Source organism: Pagrus major, chromosome 3 (genome assembly GCF_040436345.1).
Source record: "Pagrus major chromosome 3, Pma_NU_1.0".
Classification (NCBI taxonomy): domain Eukaryota; kingdom Metazoa; phylum Chordata; class Actinopteri; order Spariformes; family Sparidae; genus Pagrus; species Pagrus major.
In genome coordinates, this window is record NC_133217.1 from 6108375 (window position 1) to 6128801 (window position 20427).

General features: G+C 39.5%; 1 protein-coding gene across 3 annotated transcripts; it reads right to left on the bottom strand.

Annotated features, from left to right (window-relative positions):
* Positions 1-19599, bottom strand: tpd52 (tumor protein D52). Of its 3 annotated transcripts, none has more exons than XM_073463325.1 (6): positions 19470-19599; positions 5992-6122; positions 5432-5580; positions 4949-5050; positions 1782-1830; positions 1-1006 (listed from the first exon to the last, which is right to left on the bottom strand). In XM_073463325.1, the coding sequence occupies exons 1-6, from the start codon at positions 19486-19488 to the stop codon at positions 881-883; spliced, it is 576 nt and encodes a 191-aa protein (XP_073319426.1). In that variant the 5' UTR covers positions 19489-19599; the 3' UTR covers positions 1-880. The 3 variants fall into 3 exon arrangements, with proteins under 3 accessions (XP_073319426.1, XP_073319427.1, XP_073319428.1); XM_073463326.1 differs by lacking the exon at positions 19470-19599 and adding an exon at positions 10270-10431 and having other exon boundaries at positions 801-1006; XM_073463327.1 differs by lacking the exons at positions 1-1006; positions 1782-1830; positions 19470-19599 and adding exons at positions 2858-3030; positions 10270-10438 and having other exon boundaries at positions 4945-5050.
* Positions 19600-20427: the final 828 nt, after the last annotated feature.

Consider the following 20427-nt stretch of genomic DNA (forward strand, 5'->3'; position numbering starts at 1 on the left):
TTTAACAATGGAGCAGGGGATGGTTTTTATTCTCAAGTGTGTTTTGAAATACCAGGTCTAGAGTCGTGAGACTCTGAATCAGTAGTTCACTAAAGTGTTGTACATACGTGACACAGAAAAGGCATACATTCATGTTCTGAACACAGTGTTAGACTATTTTATGATTGTGTGGCGTCCTGAAATTAATATAATGAAGAACACGGACATCGGATTGGCCCCACAATGCGAACCCATAGTAAACCAACAATGCCCCAAAACGGAGGCAAAACAAGTGCTTATAATAATAATAATAATAACTCCAGTATACAATAAGGGCCATGCAGAAGCAATAAGCCAACATCTCCCTGGCTAACATAGAAAGAAAAAAGCTTTAAAGTGTAAATCTTTCTCTAATCAACTTCATAAGTGTAAGTCGTTCTGTATTAGTGCAATTTTCTACACTCGAACAAACACAACGTGTGAAACAGTGTTAATATGATGAAGAACAAATAAACTAGGAGCACATTTGGCATCTGAGCTTTGCTGGTTAGACAAAGGCAGAGAGATAAGGAGTGAAGGAGTGAAGGAGGAAGAGGAAAGCCATACGGTGGGGGGAGATTTCTCCCACAGTGAGCCAGAACAGACTCAAAAAATATTCAATCGGCACGAGACCACATGACCGCCATCCCATGCTTTCATTTCCACACCAGTTAACACGTGAGTGCGCGTGTCAGACAAAAAGACCGGACAATTAGATCACAAAGAAGGGTGGGGTAAGTCGTTTGTTTCCAATAAAGGGAGACTGGCACACAAAAGTTTAGGGGGCGAGTGTTGACGGTCCAGGGGTTAGAGGGTCAAGTGAGGAGGGGCGGCGGGGAGGTCAGGAGGGGTCAGGCAGGTCTCAGTTCATCGGCGTCTCCTGGGTGGGCGAGCCTTCGGGCTGATTGAGCAAAGTCTCGCTGGTGGTCGGACTGCCTTCCTCCTGGTCTCCAGGGTTAGTGGCGGATGGTGATGGACTTATCTTGGTCTGAAGGAGCAGGATGAGCATGAGGGGAAAATAATCTAATTATTGACTCCTATGACCAATGTACATGATGTGATGTGTACACACACACAAAACCACAAGGAAACTAAATTTAAAATTAAAATCTGTGGAAAAATATCCAAAACTCAAACTTCAAAAACACACATTAACACAAAATGTTCTTCTATTACAAATTAAAAGTTGAATTTATTAGCAATTAAATGCAAACTAACACTATTTAATCAACTGTGAAATTTGGCTACTTTAGCCTCATTTGATCTGGTATGACCAGTAGCTAATGCTGGCTAACGTTAGCCAACTTAATATACTGTAGATATTGCTGTAACTGTTTTCTCTAGATAAGACTGTTCATCTTTAAGACTTTGCTCTATTTGTGCTACTGTTACACATATTATCTCAGCCATGTCGCCTAAAAATGATGCTTCTGAAGACTAGAAAATGTTAAAATGTTGACAGTTTCTGTGCCATTATTCTGTAGTTACCACTTGTGGCCACTAGCGGTCATCGTTCAACAAATGTCTCACTTTAAATGTTGATTAAATCATTATTTAAAGATGTATTCCTGTTTTTACCACCACTGAGACAGTGAACTGTCTGTGACCTCTAGGTTTATTGGATAAAGCTATAAATGGAAATGTCACATATTACTGATTGAAAGCTTATTTAAGTCCCTATAAGTATTAGTTCAGGATCATAGGCACGTTCTTTAACACACTACCAGAAAGTGCGGCCACTTGTCCTGTTTTTATTAAGTTACCTTCAAAGTCTCCACTCTCTCCTCAAATGACTTGAAAGTTGGTGCATTCCTGTGAAAGAAAAAGACAAAAGACCAGATCAGAGAGCAACCAACAGGGTTTGAATATATCTGACATGCTTATAAACTCTGCTACAAGTTTGGGTAAGTGGAGATGCAGACAACAAGTCGTCCCCTCAACAGGAACAAGGAGCAGGAGACTCGCTGTATTCACACCTTTAAAAAGGTCACTGCTATCGGATACTCAAAACAGACAATGAAGGTGTTTTTTAGGTGACCTCATTCTATTCTGTTCTACTGAAAAGGTGCTAAGAGGTGTTGATTTTCATGAGCATGCAGAATGATCAGTGTTACAGGAAGCAACATATTTCTGTAAAATACCAGAATACAGACTTATATAAAATATTATAATACTACAATTAAAACAAATATTAAATACTACATTTAAAGAGAGCTGTGGAGCCTTTTTGATTCCCCAGAAACACAGATAGATTCTTACATTTTGTGATATTTTTGTTGGATATAGGTCAGACTGGTTTGCTTTAACGTGATTTTTCATGTTTTGAAGTGGTAACTTCACATAGAGCTGAAATGATTAGTATTTTAGCCTGTCGGCAGACAATTATTCAGCAAAAAATAATAAAAATAATCAGTGGTTTTAGCATAAAGTATCAACATTTTCAGGTTTACCTAACCTTCAGTGTTGACTAACCAACTCCCTTTTCATTGTTTGTCATCATTTTAAATTCTAGGAAACATTTTTCATGCTCATTTGACATTTAGTCCAAACAATGGATTATTTAATCTCTTATCAATGGACAGGACTTTAATGAGCTTATCTAGAAAACCAACCAGCGGAGCTGTTTTTGAAGGTAATCGCCTCTGGTTTCAAAGATATTTGTTATCTCTATATTATTTTTCAAGATTTGTTCTTGACCTCTGTAAGCTTCGACAAAACAGAGGTCTGTCGAGGCAACATGATTAAAGCTGCAGCTTCACTAACAGCTTTTTAAGTAGCTCTTAGCGGTGGTTGCTCTTGGCAACCTCAAGGTTGAAACTTCTGACCTTTTCATACAATCCTATAACATGAAAAAACATCTCTGAAGCCAAACAAGTATATATTTTAATGGCAGGTCAGAGGGCACCACTGGTTTGGGTCTCCTTACCTTAGGACCGGCATACTAGCCGAGTGTGGCACTGAGCGCATGCTATCCGACAGCGTTATGGAGAAGAAAGGGGCATTAGTGGTCATCTTAGAATAGTAGAGACAGTTTTACACAGAGAGAAGAAGAGAACGAGGCACATTCAGTACAAACCTTTGTTTCTTTTACTATATGTTCAATGAATGGGTACTCTAAGTGCATAAATCCTATAAATCCTGCTTTATCCAATTAAGATCGATTGTGTATTAACACAGTGGGTGTGTGCTAATCCTGTATGTAAAGGGGGGGTATCTCGTCATTAAACACACACACACAAAACGCCCACAAGGCACACAGACACACGCAGACACACACACACACACACTCACAGACGCACACACGTTGACCCCTGTGAGGTTGCTCTTCACTACCCCACCCCCAAACCGGCTCCGTGTCGAGGCTCATCCGCGAGGCTGCATTTCTCAGCACACTGGTGCTTTGAGGGGCCTAATAATCTTGTTTGCAGCTCAGTAATCCAGAGAGAAGAAGGATGACGGGGGAGAAGACGGATTAGGACCTGGACGGGGGTGTCAACTGAAGCTATATCACAACTGGAAAAATCTGTTGTTGGTAATTTAAGCCTTATTTAAGCAGGAAATACTAACAATAATCCATTGTTAGATATTAGAGGAGACTTCAAAAGCAAGACAGAAAATCAATCCATTAGATCTATAGCTGCCATATTAAACAACTTCCATGAATAAGGAGAAGACAACAGAGACAGCTGGCAGCTGTTCACTGTAATGTGATTAGGATGGACATTTAAAGATCGGAAGTGGTAAAACTGGTGATTAATGGAGGAACCAAATGGTGTTATCATATTAGGTAGGAAACAAAAACAAGGACACAAAACACAATTTGCTAAATAACACGCAATAAAATGTCATCATGCAAAATGAAATAGACAGGAGGTAACGAAGTTGGAAAGAAATTGGAAATATTGAGGAGATGCACAGATGACAGCAGCCATATTTTATATATAAAAGTCGATTACTCCTTCAAATTCGACTACATTTTTGTTTTTAACCTGTAATTTTTTTAGCTTTACTGCATAACACATACATTACCTCTGAAATAAATAAATTCAATAGCATTGGAGGAGAAAGTTTTGGATTAAGAGCAGCAGACTTTGAGACAATCACTGCCCACTGCCCGTTTAGCCAGACCACTTGGACCCCGTGGGAGAAGAGGGAAGAGATCCAGGATGGAAGCCACGCTAGCCCAGCTTGGATTAAAGGCTGCTCCTGGCTAATGTCTGGTTGCAGACAATTAAATGAACAAAACTGGACTCAGGCCGGAGACTGTTGTGGCCACATCTTAACAGAGATCTGGCTCCACCACAACGGAACCGTTTTCCGAGCCCAAAGGGCGCAGGACTACTACAGTGGAACCGTGTTTACGTTATTGATGCTTGGTGCCTGGGCGTAGTCAGAGTGGATGGATATCTGTTTCCCAGATGCTGAACTTTTGATGTGAGGTTGAAAATCATATTATCATCACTATCATGTTACTGCTGTTTACATTCAGCCAGACGCAAATTCAAAAAATGCACTACAGAACAATTTCCTGGGTCTATTTGTGTCCATGTGTACTGTATATGTATCTTCTATGTTTGTGTAGTATGAAGGAACTATGAACTTTCATTTCACCCTGTGTTTTTAGTTTTAGTTTTTAGTTATGTCAAGTTACTGGTACTTCCAGTGTGTGTGTGCACTTATGAACATTAAAGGAATAGTTTGAAATTGGTTTTGATGGTAACATCAGTACCAATCTCTCCTATCGTTTACGCTCTTACTGGAGATTATGGAAGTCACTGCTCCTCACATACACCCACCCTCCTTCCTAATGACCATTTTGAGATCTCTGGACAATTTGTAGGAATTAAATGTTGAGGTAACTTAGTTAAGCAGTAGAATATTTTAAAGTTACTGTATATGCTGTCATGCTGAGGTCTCCTGTCTGACTGACCTGACATCCTCCAGCTTCTTACTGATGGCTGAGCCCACATTGGAGAACGCTGCTGTGGCCTTCAGACCTGCCTGAGACAGCGTTTCAGAGGTCCTTTTATAGCTGAAAGAGAGGAGAGACAATGAGTGAGGGAGAAGTAATGGGCCGCAGACAGAGAGGATATAAGAGTGATGAAATGAATCAGAGCTCAAAGACTGCAGAGAGGCACCGAGGTCACAGCTAAACAATTCACTGTCTTTCATTTTAAAAAGCCTGAAAGCATCAGAATGCTGCCTATTTCCTCTACATGAAAACATCGAACTGTCTCACACAGACAGATTGTCACGACCACTGACATCTCTTTTCCTCGTTGTTCAGAGGAGAAACCACATCTCAACAGTGCTGACAGTCAATATCAAACGAGCAGAGAATCAGCACACAGCCATGATGCATATGTTGGAAAAATGGTGGATGATAAAGCTGTTGGCTTATTATGAGGCTTACGCGGTGGAGGTGGTGACATCCTGCCAGGTTTTGGTGATGTTTTGTTTCAGCTCATTGAGCGGTGTGATGCCCATCTTCCTCTTAATGTCCGCCAACTGCTTCTCCTTGGCTGCCAGCACCTGGGTGAGAGTCTGGATCTCATCCTCAACCTGCACACACACACACACACACACACACACACACACACACACACACACACACATAATTAGGACATCTATTGAAAGTTATGAGGCTTTAAATGTAAATGTGGAGTGTTAAACCTTGTCTTGTCTTAAGCCATCTAAAAAAAAGAAATAATAACTGGACTGGACTAACTACCTCTGGACATTTCCAGCTGTGTTTGTGGCGACCAAAAATAGTTATTTATTATTTATTATTATAGTAAACATGATCTTTTCCTAACCCTAACCTGGCCTTGTTTGAAATTCAAATCATACATTATACATGTACGAGGTCTCAAAACCAGCAACTAAAGTGGTGTGTGCATATTGTATTATTAAAAAAAAAATTTAAAAACTCTTTGAACCATGACTCATCTGATCCCTGATCTGTCTCCTGACCTTGACCAACTCTTCCTGTAGCTCCTGCCGCTCCTCATCCGTCATGGTGGGGGGAGGGGGAGATGGTGTGACAGACGTCACTGCATCTTCTCCCATCTCTGGGACTGAGTCGGAAGGATGCTGCTGGGAACCTGTGAAGTAAAATTAAAAAAATGCTGAGACACATCCATACATCCTCTCACTTGGCAAGTCATGTGCTTTGACGCCGCAGGATATCTGTCTAATCTTTTGTCATTTTAAAGACATATGGGTGCCCATGTTTGCTGTGTGACAGTGAACAGGTGGTGTTGAGAGAGGAGGCTGATGTTGGTTGTCAAAGTCGAGCTGATATGCTGTTACTCTGGAGGATGAGGAGAAGAGAGGAAGCTGGTAGTGGAGGAATCAGAGAGTAAGACTACGAGAATTAAGGGTGCTAAATATGCTGTTTGATGAATGTTTGTAGTAGCCAAGAGGGAAAATTTTTTCATGATCTAAAACACAAGCTTTCATTCCTACTGTACCTTCTCCCTCTCACACACACATTCATACTTTCACTCCACACACACACACACACACACACACACACACACACACACACACACACACACACACAGCATACAGTATATTGTGTCTTTGATGTTGCCATCTCTAAGCCCAGCAGGAGTAGCAGTGCATCAATAATACAAAGAACTTTCTAGATGGAGACATCCTGGGCTCAGACAGCGTGAGAGAACACAAGAGCGAAGGGGTTGTTAGGATCTGTCAGTCAAAAGGACAACAGCGGGTGAGGATGTTCTGGGCCACAACTGAGCTGAGCTGAGTCTCTGAGGTAGTTTTTCCTTCTATCTGGTCTTTCCAAGAATTTTTAAGGATTCAGAGTGAAAGTAAAAAAACAGAAACAAAGACAAAGACATGGTGGTATTAAAAAAAAAAAGACAAAAAGACAAACCCAAGAGTTGAATAAAAAAAATGTGCTTATTTGATTTCTTGCCCAGCGTTGGATGACAAGATTGATAATACGCTCATGCCTGTCTGTAAACTTAGCATAAAGACTCCAAACTGGGGAAAATGGTAACAACTCTGCCTCCCAGCATCTCTAAAGCTCAGTAAGTTATATCTCATTGGATTAAACGGTACAAATAAATAAAACTAAATGTGAGGTTGCTAGGTAACCAACACCGACAACTTTTAATTTTCACACTTTTTTGTACCGATCAAACAAATGACAAACAGTTAATTACTTAGCTTCAAAGGACCTAGTAAGTGGATGTTGTTACCTGGACAGAGCAAAGCTAGCCTTTTCTCCCCCGTTTCCAATATTTATGCTAAGCTAGGCTAACTGGCAGCTGACTGTAGGTCAATAACACCCAGACAAAAGAGTGCTACCATAACTCCAAATATTATTCTCTGCAAGAAAGCAAATTAAGTGTTTTTCCCCAAAAGCAACTATTCACTGAGTCACATTCAGATTAGGAAACAAATGTCTAGACATTGCCACAGATACAGGTCTCACAACCGTATCTTTCACACTGAACCAGCTGAAATATGACGTCGAACAACACTGTGGTTGGGGTGCTGATAATAATCTGAATGATAAGCGGTTTAAAAATTGAAGGCTGTTAATCTTCCTCTACATTTGCTGGTGTGGAACTTCAATATCATAATAAAATAACTTCTTTTCTGATTACATTAGCTAGATCTACTCATTGCTGAACATCAAACACACAAAAAATTGAAGTAGGCATTTTCAGTCATTGATTTAACCCATACTTACATCTCTTTGTTCATAAAGTCTAGTTTAAAGTTTTAAGTCTGTTTCACCTCTGACCACACCCAACATGACTGATGAATGTGGTCAGAATCGAGTCTTTCCATACCAAGATGCTGCACCCTTAAATATCTTTTTTCCCCTCAGCGAACTGCACATCCTCTCCTCCCACCTCATTCCTAACACTCTCTCATGTCACAACCCAATACTCCCAATACTTTAAAAATATTTTAACTAAGACATGCTGCTTGTCCTGGACAGAGATACCAACATCACAAGAATCTAGCAACATTACTCCCACAAAGACCACCTTGGAATATCCTGGCTGTCTGGAGAGCTGCTCGTGGGATGACAACATTTCTCAGCCTTCCAATCACACAGTGTTAACATACGCTCAGGACTGGACTCACAGTAATTAATACTGAGGGAATAAGAAGAGCTGATTGGATAAATCTCAAGTGGAAATATTTATATGTCAAGAAGACAGATGAGATTAAACTAAAATTCAGAACATCATTTAACAGAGGAAATAGAGGCGAGGCTTTACAGTAATTAAGTGTGAAGACATAGTGGAAATTCTTCTTACAGCCTTCAGCCTTGAAACCACCCCCACTGTTCCTCTAAAGCGTTACACTTCATCTGCCCTCAGGCTTGTTTTCCTCTCATATCGCTCTTTCTTGTCTTGTATTCACCCTCTCCTCACATTACTGGTGATACAGCACTGAAAGAACTGACTCACACAGACACACACATAATATAGAGATATGCACCTGCTTATAGTGACAGAATTGTGAAATGGACACTTCCCCTTGTTGCCACCAGGAAGAAAATCCCTCTCTTTATTAAAACTTGCTTTTACATTTCATTTTTTATAACCTACAGTATGCTGCTCCTCGGGGTGAGAATAACAGGTTCTGAGTTATCAGGCCATGTAAAGTTTTATTATACGTTCCTGCAGGCAGCAGTGCGAGTTGTGTGTGAGCGTGGATGTAGCTTTGTATGCAGTCAATGTATGCCATGGAGGTGTGTGTCTATGAGTAAGACCCTGGGCTAAGAGACACACAGACACAGAGGGAGAGAGAGAAAGAGAGAAGTTTGAATGTGGGTGTAGCCAGAAGTTTGGCCTGCTACGCCAAACTGCATACCCACCCACAGCACTGCCCTACCCCTGTGCTTCAGCTCATTTCCTCTTAGACTAAGAGCTAGATATGGTCTTCTCCATGACCACGTTACTCAAACTACTCTAACTGTAAAGGGTTCGAGGTTCACTTATTTATCATTTTACAACACTTTCATTTTGAGTGCCTTCATGCTACATCAAAGAAAGCTATTTTATACAGTGGAGTGTGGAGAAGGCAAGGCTGTAAAGCTGAAGCATGCCTGAAACAAGGAAACTTTTACTGCCAGTGTATGATTTCTTTTGTAATAACTAGTCAAAAGCAAAGCTAAAGGGACAGATCCAGAAATTCTTTCTACTTTGTTCAACATTGCAGGATTTATAGCTGTATGGTACGGAAGTATGCGCTCTGAGTGCTATTCTAGTTTCCAATGATTTATATGCCCCTGTAAACAATTTCAATCGCCTTGTGTCTAAATGGTGCTGTATAAATTAACCTTGTAGCCTTGTCTAATGTAGCCTAATCATTTGACAGCTGAATTATAATTACTACTTTGTTATTAGGAATAAGCCACTTTTGATATCTAAAAGCAGGACCAGGAAATATGGCATGGATAGATGACTTTCTCTAGTCCAGAGGCTGAATTCAGTTTTGTAAGTATGATACAGTCTTACTTTATAAAAGTAAAAAATGAAAAGGCTGACCCATAAACAAATCATGTTTTCTGTGTTAAAATATAATCATCCATGCCTCTGTAAACCATAAAAAAAAACAGTTTTATATTTTTCTGATGAAGTTTTCACAGTGTGAAAAGACACAAACAAAACAGTCAGCTCATGCCAAGTCACACTGGATTTGTTATGAAGGCATTTGTGTCTCTCTCCAATCCAAACTCAGCTGACGATAATAAGTTCTCCCTGATTCACTGGACTAGTAGGATAATTAAATTTTGTTTGTAGACAACAAGGGTGGAGACATCACATCAGCTGGTCCTGACGTACAGTACAATATAATCTTGACTTATTCAACATATCAAAATGTGATCAAAAGTACTATACATCTGTGTAGTAGATTGTGAGGCGAGTTGTGCGATGATAGTCATAACCAAAGCAACATAAACTGAATCTCATTTAGATTAAGATTTTCTAAAAATAAAAATGAAATAATATTAATAATAATAATACTTAAGAAGTGTGAAAACTGAATTAAAGTAAAATGGAAAGTGGTAAATGCTGCTTTCACACACAGAGCTTTGTGTTCCCCCAGATTCTTCCCGTCAAATGAACCAAAGCCATGTTTTGTCTTTTTGTCCTGCATGTTCACACACACACGCGCACGCACGCACGCACGCACACACGCACACACACTCTTCACATCCTCTACCCAGCCTCTCCCTTTCCTCCTTGTGTTTACCTCTGGTTTTGACAGCTGGCGAGCTGGGCGGCGTGTCGCTGTAGGCCGGCGAGAGGTAGAGGTAGTTGGTGTTGACTCCTTGTTCAAAGTCAAATGGAGAGTGGTACTCCTCCAGGGGCTCCATGTTTACAGCTTGTAGTGTGTTGTTGGTTGGAGTGACCACCAACTCCCTACGACCTCCACCACTACCTACGCACAAACAGCCAAGTGCTGATTGACTGCATGTGATCCTGGCGCGTGCTGCCTCTGTGAGTCCTTCTCTGCAGCGTCCTGGACTTTTGTGGTGTGTGTGTGACAGAGAGAGAGACACAATATCCGAGTGTGTGTGTGAAGGTGGGAGGAGGTTTTGTATTGGCTTTCAGGTAGTCAGAAGGTTAAAATGACAGTATAGTGACGCCGCATTTCCTTTTGTTTCTGCAGCAGGCCAAGACGCTGTGAACCCTCTGCTCCTTTCTTGCTGTTAATAAGTTACCTGTTCCTTCAAGCAGCTGTTGCATTAGGTACACACACTCTCCACACACACCCTCCCTCCTTGTCTCGAACGTAATCCCACAGGTCAATTCTCAGTCCATCCTTCACACATCCATTTGCGCAATCAGTGCTGTTGTCAGGTGCTCTCCACTGTTAGCAGAGCTAGCGCTGTGGCGATACTGTGTGACACTCCGGTGTCGATACTCTCAGGTCTCTCTGTCAATTCTCTCCCTCCCTCACTTTCCATCACCAAGCCTGTCATCCAAGGAGGAAATAAAAGAGGTCCCATTTGTGTGGGCTGGTCACGTGATATGTGTGTGTGAGGGGGGGCATTAGATGAAAAGCATAATCTGCAGTGTCCCAGATTACAGCGAAGCTCTAATCCAGGGTGGCCGGTCCAGCTTGGAGCAGCAGTAATGCTAGTCAGCTATTAGGGGAGAGGATGCCAGAGGCTACACTTGGTATTGTGTGTTCTTAAGAGAAAGTGCTCTCTGTGTGTTAAGCATGTACGTGTACATTTCATGCGCTACTGTGTGTTTGTCATTTCAAAGAAGGGCTGCAACTATCAATCAGATTATTTTGTCGATTCATCGATTGGTGCATGAAACATAACCAAAAGAAAGGGAAAAAAATATGCCTGTACAACAGTCCAACAACCCAAATATGTTAATTCTTATATGATAGAAGGAAACAAAGAAAACCAACAAATATTCAACAAAAAAGCTGGATCCAATAAAATAAGGGCATTTTTGCTTAACAAAGGGTTAAATGATCAATGGATTATTTCAATAGTTGCCAATTAATTTTCTGTTGAAGGTGCAATACATAAGAATCAGCCACCATGAATTCATACTCCTAACAAATATGGGCAACATATCACCAGAATAATGCTAACTGCTGCTGACTGTTTCCTGTTTATACACCCATGACTTAGCTACTGTTAGCTTGTTAGCTCAGTTAGCTGTACTACCAGAGGGGAGCACAGGAGCACAAGATGTGTTTGACATGACGTCAACAATGTTGTTTCTTCACATTCTGTTCATAATCTTAGCTAATTTCCAAATGTTTGAAACTGAAATTTTTACATATTGCACCTTTGAATTTATTCATTAACTAATAGTTTTACCTCTGGTTCATACATGCTATTATTAGCATCATTATACACGTAGAGCTGCTACAATTAATCGATTATTTTTCAACTATCATATTATCATAAACTATTTTGATAATCAATTAATTGGTTTGGGTAGTGTATTAAGAACAAAAATCTACATTTCCTGAATCCAGCTTCTGAAATGCAAATATCTTCTGGTTTATTTACTCCTCTGACACCAAACTGAATATCTTTGTGTTGTGAACAAAACAAGATGTTTGAGGACGTCATCTTGGGCTTTGGGAAACCATGATGAACATTTTTGACCATTTTATAGACCAAACAACTCTACAAAAAAAATCTACAGATTAATCCCCAAAGAAAATTATCTTTAGTTGCCACCCTAGTCACATGACCACCAAACCACATACAACACCAATCCAATATTTTCAGGCAGGAATTCAAGATGCATAAAGAGAGCCAACATGTATGAATAGGTCTCATGTCTCATTTCATTCCAAGACATTCATGCAGTTTCAATAGAAAGAGGGCATCTCAGTGTGTGCACGCACCTGCTGATACTCTATGGCTGCAGGAAAGTGGAAAAGCAGCCTGGTGACATTCCAGCACTAATTTTATGACAGAGGATGTAGACGCTATCAAAGATTTAGAGAAGCTCTTTAAAGAGTATGAAGTTTGGAGGGAGATAGAAAGCGGGAAAAAGTGAGTGTAGAGGAGCTATAGAATCAGGATTATTGTGAGATTACAATTTCTAGTTGGAATTCACATGTAAATTTGCTCTAAGACTGTTCTAGTAAACCTTTTGACAGAGCACTAGGTGCCAAAATGAAGACAGAAATAAGCTCTGGTTGAAATCAGAGCAAAGCAAGCACCCACACAAAGTCTATGTCAGTAAATGGTGTTGTGACCGATCTGATATTGGGTGACTTAATTCACTTATCGGACATCGAGCTTACATTACTGATCAATGTTCCGATCCAGATTCCAAAGTCCTATTGATTGATTGTTCATTTCCCATGGCACTCTTTGAAATACTCTTACTACTTGTGAACTTGGGTAGAAATCTACTTATTAGTTGATAATGCTTTTCTGTGCACTTAATTTGGTCAAGTTTTTCAAAAGATTAAAGAAGTTGCCATAGCAATTTGCTCTCATACATCTGGTTGATACATACTGTTGAAGACTATGACCTACAGTTTAAATAAAATGCTCTGGAAAACATTTACATGTAATTCATTTTTGTGTATTTTTTGCTCTTTTAATAAGTAGTGCTTTGTGGCTGACTACAGCCTTGTGTGACCTTACACATAAGACCAACAAGAACAACCATATTATTAGTAGAAATAATAATATTCAAGCAAAAACAGCTCTGGTATCAGTATTAGTATCGGTACTGGTGAATATCCAAATTCAGGTATTAGAATCAGATCGTAACTGGAAAAAGGTGGCATCTCTCTCAGTAACCTCCATTTGACACAATTGCATTTTGACTTGGAACGTTGGACTAAGGCCAATGAGAGCAGCTCATCCTCACAAAAGAAAATGCCTGAAAATCATCTGATCTGTACAAAAATGCACACTGTGTACATACTTCCCATCCACCACCCATTCCTCTGTGGTTATGAGCCAGACGAGCATGTTTGTGTGATCTTCAGGAAATTCTTTGCATTAAGTCAGAGGGTCTGGGTGCTGTCCTGGAGCTATTGAAGCATGGACTATGTCAAAGAGACTGGAGTTTTCAACTGTTAACTTAAGCTGTGTATACTAGTTTAACTATTTTCATACACATAATGATAGAAGTGATTGTGTTCTATATAAATCACTCGGCTCAAGCGATGCTAACATGCGACGCAACTCCTTTTACTGTGCTGTGCCCATGATCTGCAGAGTCAGGCTTCACTGCACTGCACAAGGTCAGCCCAGCAAGTGACACACATACAGTCACTCATCCCAAACTATCAAGTATCAACACGCACACATGCACAAAAATAAGCCCACATCAAGGACAATCAATCCTCGTCAACATCCTTCCTCTCTTGCTTCTCATTTTTGTTATTTTTTGTCAGTTCTGTCAAGAAGAAACCAAATTTTGTAAAACTATTGCTACTTAAAGTCTTTGATTGACATATTTAACAATACTCAAACCTACTTCACCCATAGGTCTCCTTTACATAGTATAAAGCTGAAAATGAAACAATCTTAGACTGCATTATTCTGAGATTAATAAAGCAGCAAAATGTTTATTAATGGGGAGGTAAATGAAACTGGTGCTTTTTGAATCTTAATTTATACTCTTCATAATTCCACTCTTCAGCCATCTTGACAAGCAGAGCCACAGATTCATGAGTAACACGCGATTCATGTGATATTTGTCAGCACGTCACAATGCCTGAATGGGATAAATTATTAAACATTACAAATAATTTCCATCAAAGTCACAAATTTACTATAACCAAACAACTTCAGTGTGATCATGGATTGGATTCTTTTATATTTTTCGATTTATTCACTGAAACAGCCCATGGCACCCATCCAATCAGACTGTAGCCAGAAACAAACGGCCATTTTCAAGTGGTTAATGAAGCACAGCATGAGATCAATTACGTTACTATTCGTGGCACACCCTGTCACATGATTAACCTACAACAAGAGTCATGAGACATGGATGACTGGGGATGCAGCGAGAGTGCCCACAAAATTCCCATGATGCACATGTCATGGGAACAGCAAGAAGGGCGACAAGGGGCTACATCTCTGACGGAAAACACAGATGCTGTTCATGTACTGTGCTGCAATAAACAACTGAATGAATTTTTAAAACCAACACCTTGATTGTAGCAGAAGGAAAGTGCCATATCTTCATCTCAGTACTGTATTTTGATAATCTCAGACATCTCACAGATTAGTCTAATATAAAATGGACTTTCCGTGACAGTTTTGCAGACAAACATCTTCAGAATAGCTGTTTAAAGGAATTGTTTGACATTTTGGGAAAAAGGCTTATTGATTTAATTTGACAAAAATTAGATGAGGAGATTATAGTCTGACCCACTGGATGTAGGCTGTTGGTTTAAGTCTACCAGGCCACACACAGTTTTCAAAATCCCCACCACTATGAGAAACAACAACAAATTACCCACACCCTAACCTCGCTAATGGTACATACCTAAACAAGCTAGCAGCTCTCACCCTTTCCTTGCAGAGATTTAGCCATTTTGTTGCCATGACCTGCCTCCCCATATGCAAAACAAGTTCCCCTGTCACTATTTTTCAGAGGCACTGTTGTTGCATCTTGACTATGGCGCCACCCAGGAAGACTGTAGTTGATTTTAAGAAATGCAATCAAGTTTGTTCCCTTCTTTGCAGGTCTAATGAAATTGGTGGTTCATAAAAAGGGTTTAATAACAAATAAAATCTTAGGTGAAGTTACAACACTCCCTAAACAAGTGTTTAGAAATTCTACAGTTTCTTCCTTGTATTGCCTAGTATTGCAGAAAGACTGAATTTTAAGCCACTTTTAATAATTTACACAGATGTGACATCTATATTTGGATTATTTTTGTCTGAACTTGTCTTGTTATGGATGCTGTGATTTCCATTACTCTCTCTCAGTGCTCCAGTAACCATAGCAAAGAGCAGAGCCTTTTAAGAGCAGGACTCTTCAGCCCATTATAAAGAACATGGGAACATTTTAATCATATACCACATTTTCTAACTTTCATCCATGCAACTATCAGCTCAGAGATCAAAGAACAGCCGGGGATTTCCCTTTTAATCTTTGAGATGAAATGCAAATGTGCTGACACCAGTGAACCTGCAGGTTTTTTGGTTAGGTGCAGAGGTTTGTGTAGCATCTTTAGCGGCTCAAATCAAACCCTTTGGGAGCTTTTTAAACTACTAGCAGTCATGACTAATGTGCAGAAAGAGATGCACTTTGAAGTGACAGTTTTGACAAACATCCGGTTCTACCTACCTGGAAAATCTACACAAAGACAGTTGCTGAGCTTTATTTAATCTTTAAACTTCTCACACTGGTTGCACTAGTGCACCTCATTCAGGTGCACCAGCAGATAATGCCAGCACATAATGCCTCAACACATTATGTTAATGATGTTAACAGGAATAATGGTGCAAATTCATTGAAATCACAGTACACGCAACAAGAAATCATAATAACCTAAGCTGTTTAAAAAATAATCTGCTAATTATGAGGCGTACTGGTGCAACCAATGAAAATGTTTAGTTGCACTTATTTGGGGTGCATGTGTGACCAACAAAGTTGCACCCTATAGCACTAATTTTTTTTAAATATCGTGCAGCCCCAGTTTGCACTGATTGAAATTAGTCACAACATGATCTGAAACACTTGAAAACATATGCATATACATTTTGTTCGAGTAAAACACAATTCCAACTCCAGCAAGTCTGCTGTACATGACTGGAGAGGATGTTATCTGTAACAGACTTCCTCTGGCCCCACAGCTGAAAACATCCAGTTGTGCCTAATTGAAATCTAATAAGTGCTAAAATGTTGGCCACTGCAGATGATCAATCTCATTAGCCAAGTGAGTTGAAAAACAAGTCAGATCGGTAGGCCTGACTGTCTCATTTTTGAACATCTGATTTGAGTCAAGGCCATAAGCCGGTATCAAGGAAGCAGCAAATACCAGACACAGACTACATCCAAACAACAATCTAAAGTTATCTAGATCTTGTCAGGCTCTAAAGTATTTTAAGGAAATTGCAAAAATGCTCATGGAATAAATTCATCAGAAATAAAAATATCACAAATGCGAACAAATCAAATTAAGTTTCCCACAATATATCACGTGGCCAAACTGTGTGCTAGTCCCCAAAGACAACCTCAAATTCCAGGCACTGTACTAAAACGAGACAACTACTGAGGCAAAGAGATTCCTATCAAGCATTAAAAGGATCGACCCATATAATCTAAAGACACTACTGGAAGCTCTGCAGGGAAAAGCAGGCACAAAGAAAGAGATGTCTGTTATCTAAAAGGTAATCTCGGCAGACTCCACTCCACCCAGGAGTCAGAACACTCCTAATAAAACCTGCTAAGCTAGCTCCATAATATCACCTGATATACCAACAATACAGAAAAGGCAGAGTGTGAAAGGGGAGATCTGTAATGAGATGCTTCAAAGTGTCATTTAGTCTCAAATACTGGTGACTTAGTGAGGAAAAACATTGTCAAGGATGCAGGTACAGATGGTTCCAGGATGCAGCTACCATAAATTAATGCATGAAAGAGTGACAGTAAAATGGACTTAACTGTCTGTTGCCATGAGAGCGTGACTATTAAAAAAAGAGAACTCATCAGTTCCTATGATGAAGTTTAAAATGGAGACAATGACAACTAGGAAGAATGAAAATCTACTTCTGCAGGCAGACGAAGTGAATAAACCTACACCTGAGCCCTGCAGTAAAGGACAGTTTAGTGAAGGTTTTTGTCTGACAATTTTAATTCTTTAGCATATAACAATTATTTCATAATTTTGCTGTTTTACATGAGCAACAACCAACCAACAAATGAGAAAGGCAGCACAAGAAGAGTCATATTGTGATTTTGATGAATATCAGTCAGAAGCACTTCTGAGGAAATTCTGTAATATGGTAAAAGTAAACCTTAAAAGCATATGCCAAGCACAGGAAACCTCCACTACAAAAGAGGAAGAGTGGTCACAAGACAAGTAGCCCCAAACAAACGGTGACTAAGAGACAATTTTCTCAAAAATATCATGAGGATGGAATTCTGGAGCTGCACCTTACAATTATTTTCATTGTTGATTAATCTGTAATGGCTAAAAAAAAAAAGCCAATCATTCCTAGATATAGTCTTCAAATGTCTTGTATCGTTCACAACCTAGAAAATACAGGCAGAAAATATTTTTTTACTTTAAAAATGTCAAACTGATTAATTGATCATCCAAATAGTTGCTTTATTTAATAGTTGTCAACTAACTGATTAATTGTTGCATTTCTGGAACACTTCTCAACCAAATGAAATCAAAAATCATGAGCTTCAACAACTTAGCATTTAATCCAGGGCATCTGTTCTGTACTGTAAAGTCATTATATATACATACATATACCTACATATATATATACACACACACACACACACACACTATGTTTTCTATTTTAGTATTTATTGTTGTTTACCTAAATAGTTTACATTTATCAGGCCCTTATGTTTGCATTTACTCCCATTTCATTATTATTATTCTGTTGTATTTTGCTGTAATTTTGAGTTCTATGACAAAGAATTTCCGTCAGAATTACTAAAGTTCTCTCTTATCTTATCTCTTATTGTCTGATAGACATTTGGTCAATAGATCTGATATTAGTAAGCATGTTTTATCAACCAGTGACAGATTACATTTGTCAATGCACACAATATGCTGCACCTTTCCCGTTAACACTATATTGATGCCAAAAAACAAAACATGCAGACATCAGGAAATTATATTCAAGCAGGGGGTGAAGACTGGTTTTGCTGAAGGGAAATAAGGTCAGGGCTGTGTCTTGTCTACGGGGCATCCCCTTAAGGTTAGCAAATAATCATCACTTTTTGCCCATTTCAACAAGAAATACAAGCTCTAGTTATGTGCAAATGAAATACAAGAAAAAAATAATTTTTATCAACTAAAATGAGTCTCCCATACCAGCTTTATTTCCTTGTATTGCAGCAGAACCACATGCAATAGCCTCAGAAGCAGCTGTCGCAATAAGCAAACCATGAGGATAGGTAAAGACAAGCAAGTGGTGTGGAGGTATGAGAGAGCAGATGGCTGCCGAGCAGGGCGGAAACGTCCAGGTATGTGTAGGAGAGGAAAGGAAGCAGGAATAATACATTCACAGAATACCTGTGGCTCAGACACTCAGCTCCTCTCTGTATATTAAAATACCTAGCAGTCCTACACGTGTGCTTAGGCCTGTCTGACCTCACTCACAGCCTTCAAACACAGACTGACACACAGTTGGACTGTGCTGCTTTCAAACTAAAGGTATACACTCATGGTTGTGTTCAAAAGGGCGTGTGACATGGCGAAAACAGGTATAGTAGGCACATTAGAGGACATGTGTTGAGCTGTCAAACGGGTGTGACGTAGGCGTTAAGTTATCAGTTAAGAACATGTGAGTTTTCACCATATCTATGAATAAGTCTTTAATTTGAACAACTCTACGGCAAATGTACCTTTCAGAGCTTGTCCAGCTTTTAATATTACATTTATTTTGAAATGACAACTTCCTCGTTTAAGTTCCAACCGTTGTAGCTCAACGGTTGGAACGTGGTTGGTTGGTTGACAAATGCTGTGTAATATTAAACTTCCGTGATATTTTGGGCATTTTTTTGATTTTTAAAAAATGTATTTTCTTTCTAAGTCTAAATTTTGTTAAATGCTCTTATCTCTGTCACAAAAATGCACTTTTTTGGGTTTTAAAGTTAGCATATGTTTCCACCGAACGAACGTTAACTTTAGTCACTGCGCAAAGTTAGCTAACTAGTTTGCTAACTTTCACGTGAGACAAGAGTAATGACAGTTTTGCTAATAACACAATCACTCAGAGGCTTTCCAGCAAAATCATTTACCGTGTTCTGCGTCCTCCATTGTGCCGCTGAGCGTTGTTTTCTGTGGTTTTTCTGTCCTAACTGGTGTGCAGGTTGTTCAGTTGGCTGCTGCAGATCTTCCTGCTCCCTCTCTCGTGTTGCCAGGCAGCTCGCCGTGCGGGGTGGGGTTCTCCGTGACGTCATGACGCAGCAGTGTAAACAGAGGCGAGCACGTGGATCAAGTTTTACACCATCAACAAGGCACAGCTGCGTGTCAACGACACGTCATTGTTTGGATTGGGTTTTTTTGTACCGTACAACACGAACTTCAACATGCAAATCCGTCAAACCTCAGTTATACGTTGTTGTGAAGATTGGTAGTAAAATGCTTCACTTTTTATCCACGTTTGACACACGCAAATACAACTAAACTGATAAAGATGGATGCTTCTGATCCCAAGGAGAGGCAGGGACAGGATTGTGCAGTATATCTACTGGTATGAAAATATGTCTTCTTAAATTAAAATCCACGTATCCTTTACATTAACCTAAAATTAAATAAAAAACAAAATATGTTCTAGGTGGGAAAAAAATGGTGTTCCACATATGTAGATAAAATACAGAGGATATAATATCAGTGGAAAGAATACTTGAATTATAACTGATATATGCCTTGATATAAGGATATATTGATATAATTGATATGATTATATACTTTTTTGTCACACGAACATGCTTATTACCCGGGTATGACTCATTTTTTTTTTTTTTTTATTAAGCATTTGCAGGTAACATACCTCTGGATTAAAGTTACACAAGGGGCTATGTAGTAGTAGTAGTAGTAGTAGTATATAGATAGATAGATATACATAGCCCATAATCACAAATGACATTGCCTCAGTGGGCTTTACAATCTGTATAGTGTACAACATCCTCTGTCCTTAGACCCTCAATTCGAGTAAGGAAAAGGAAAAAAACACTCTAAGAAGGGGGGGAAATG

Bases quoted from the DNA above. Each gene is read 5' to 3' on its own strand.
- tpd52 (XM_073463326.1), bottom strand. From the start codon at position 10,393: ATGGAGCCCCTGGAGGAGTACCACTCTCCATTTGACTTTGAACAAGGA. The intron at 5,051-5,431 runs GTAAGCCTCATA...CCTCTCTTTCAG, and splicing joins GATGTCACCACCTCCACCGC to CTATAAAAGGACCTCTGAAA. The intron at 1,831-4,948 runs GTCAGTCAGACA...TTTCTTTCACAG, and splicing joins AAGAAGCTGGAGGATGTCAG to GAATGCACCAACTTTCAAGT.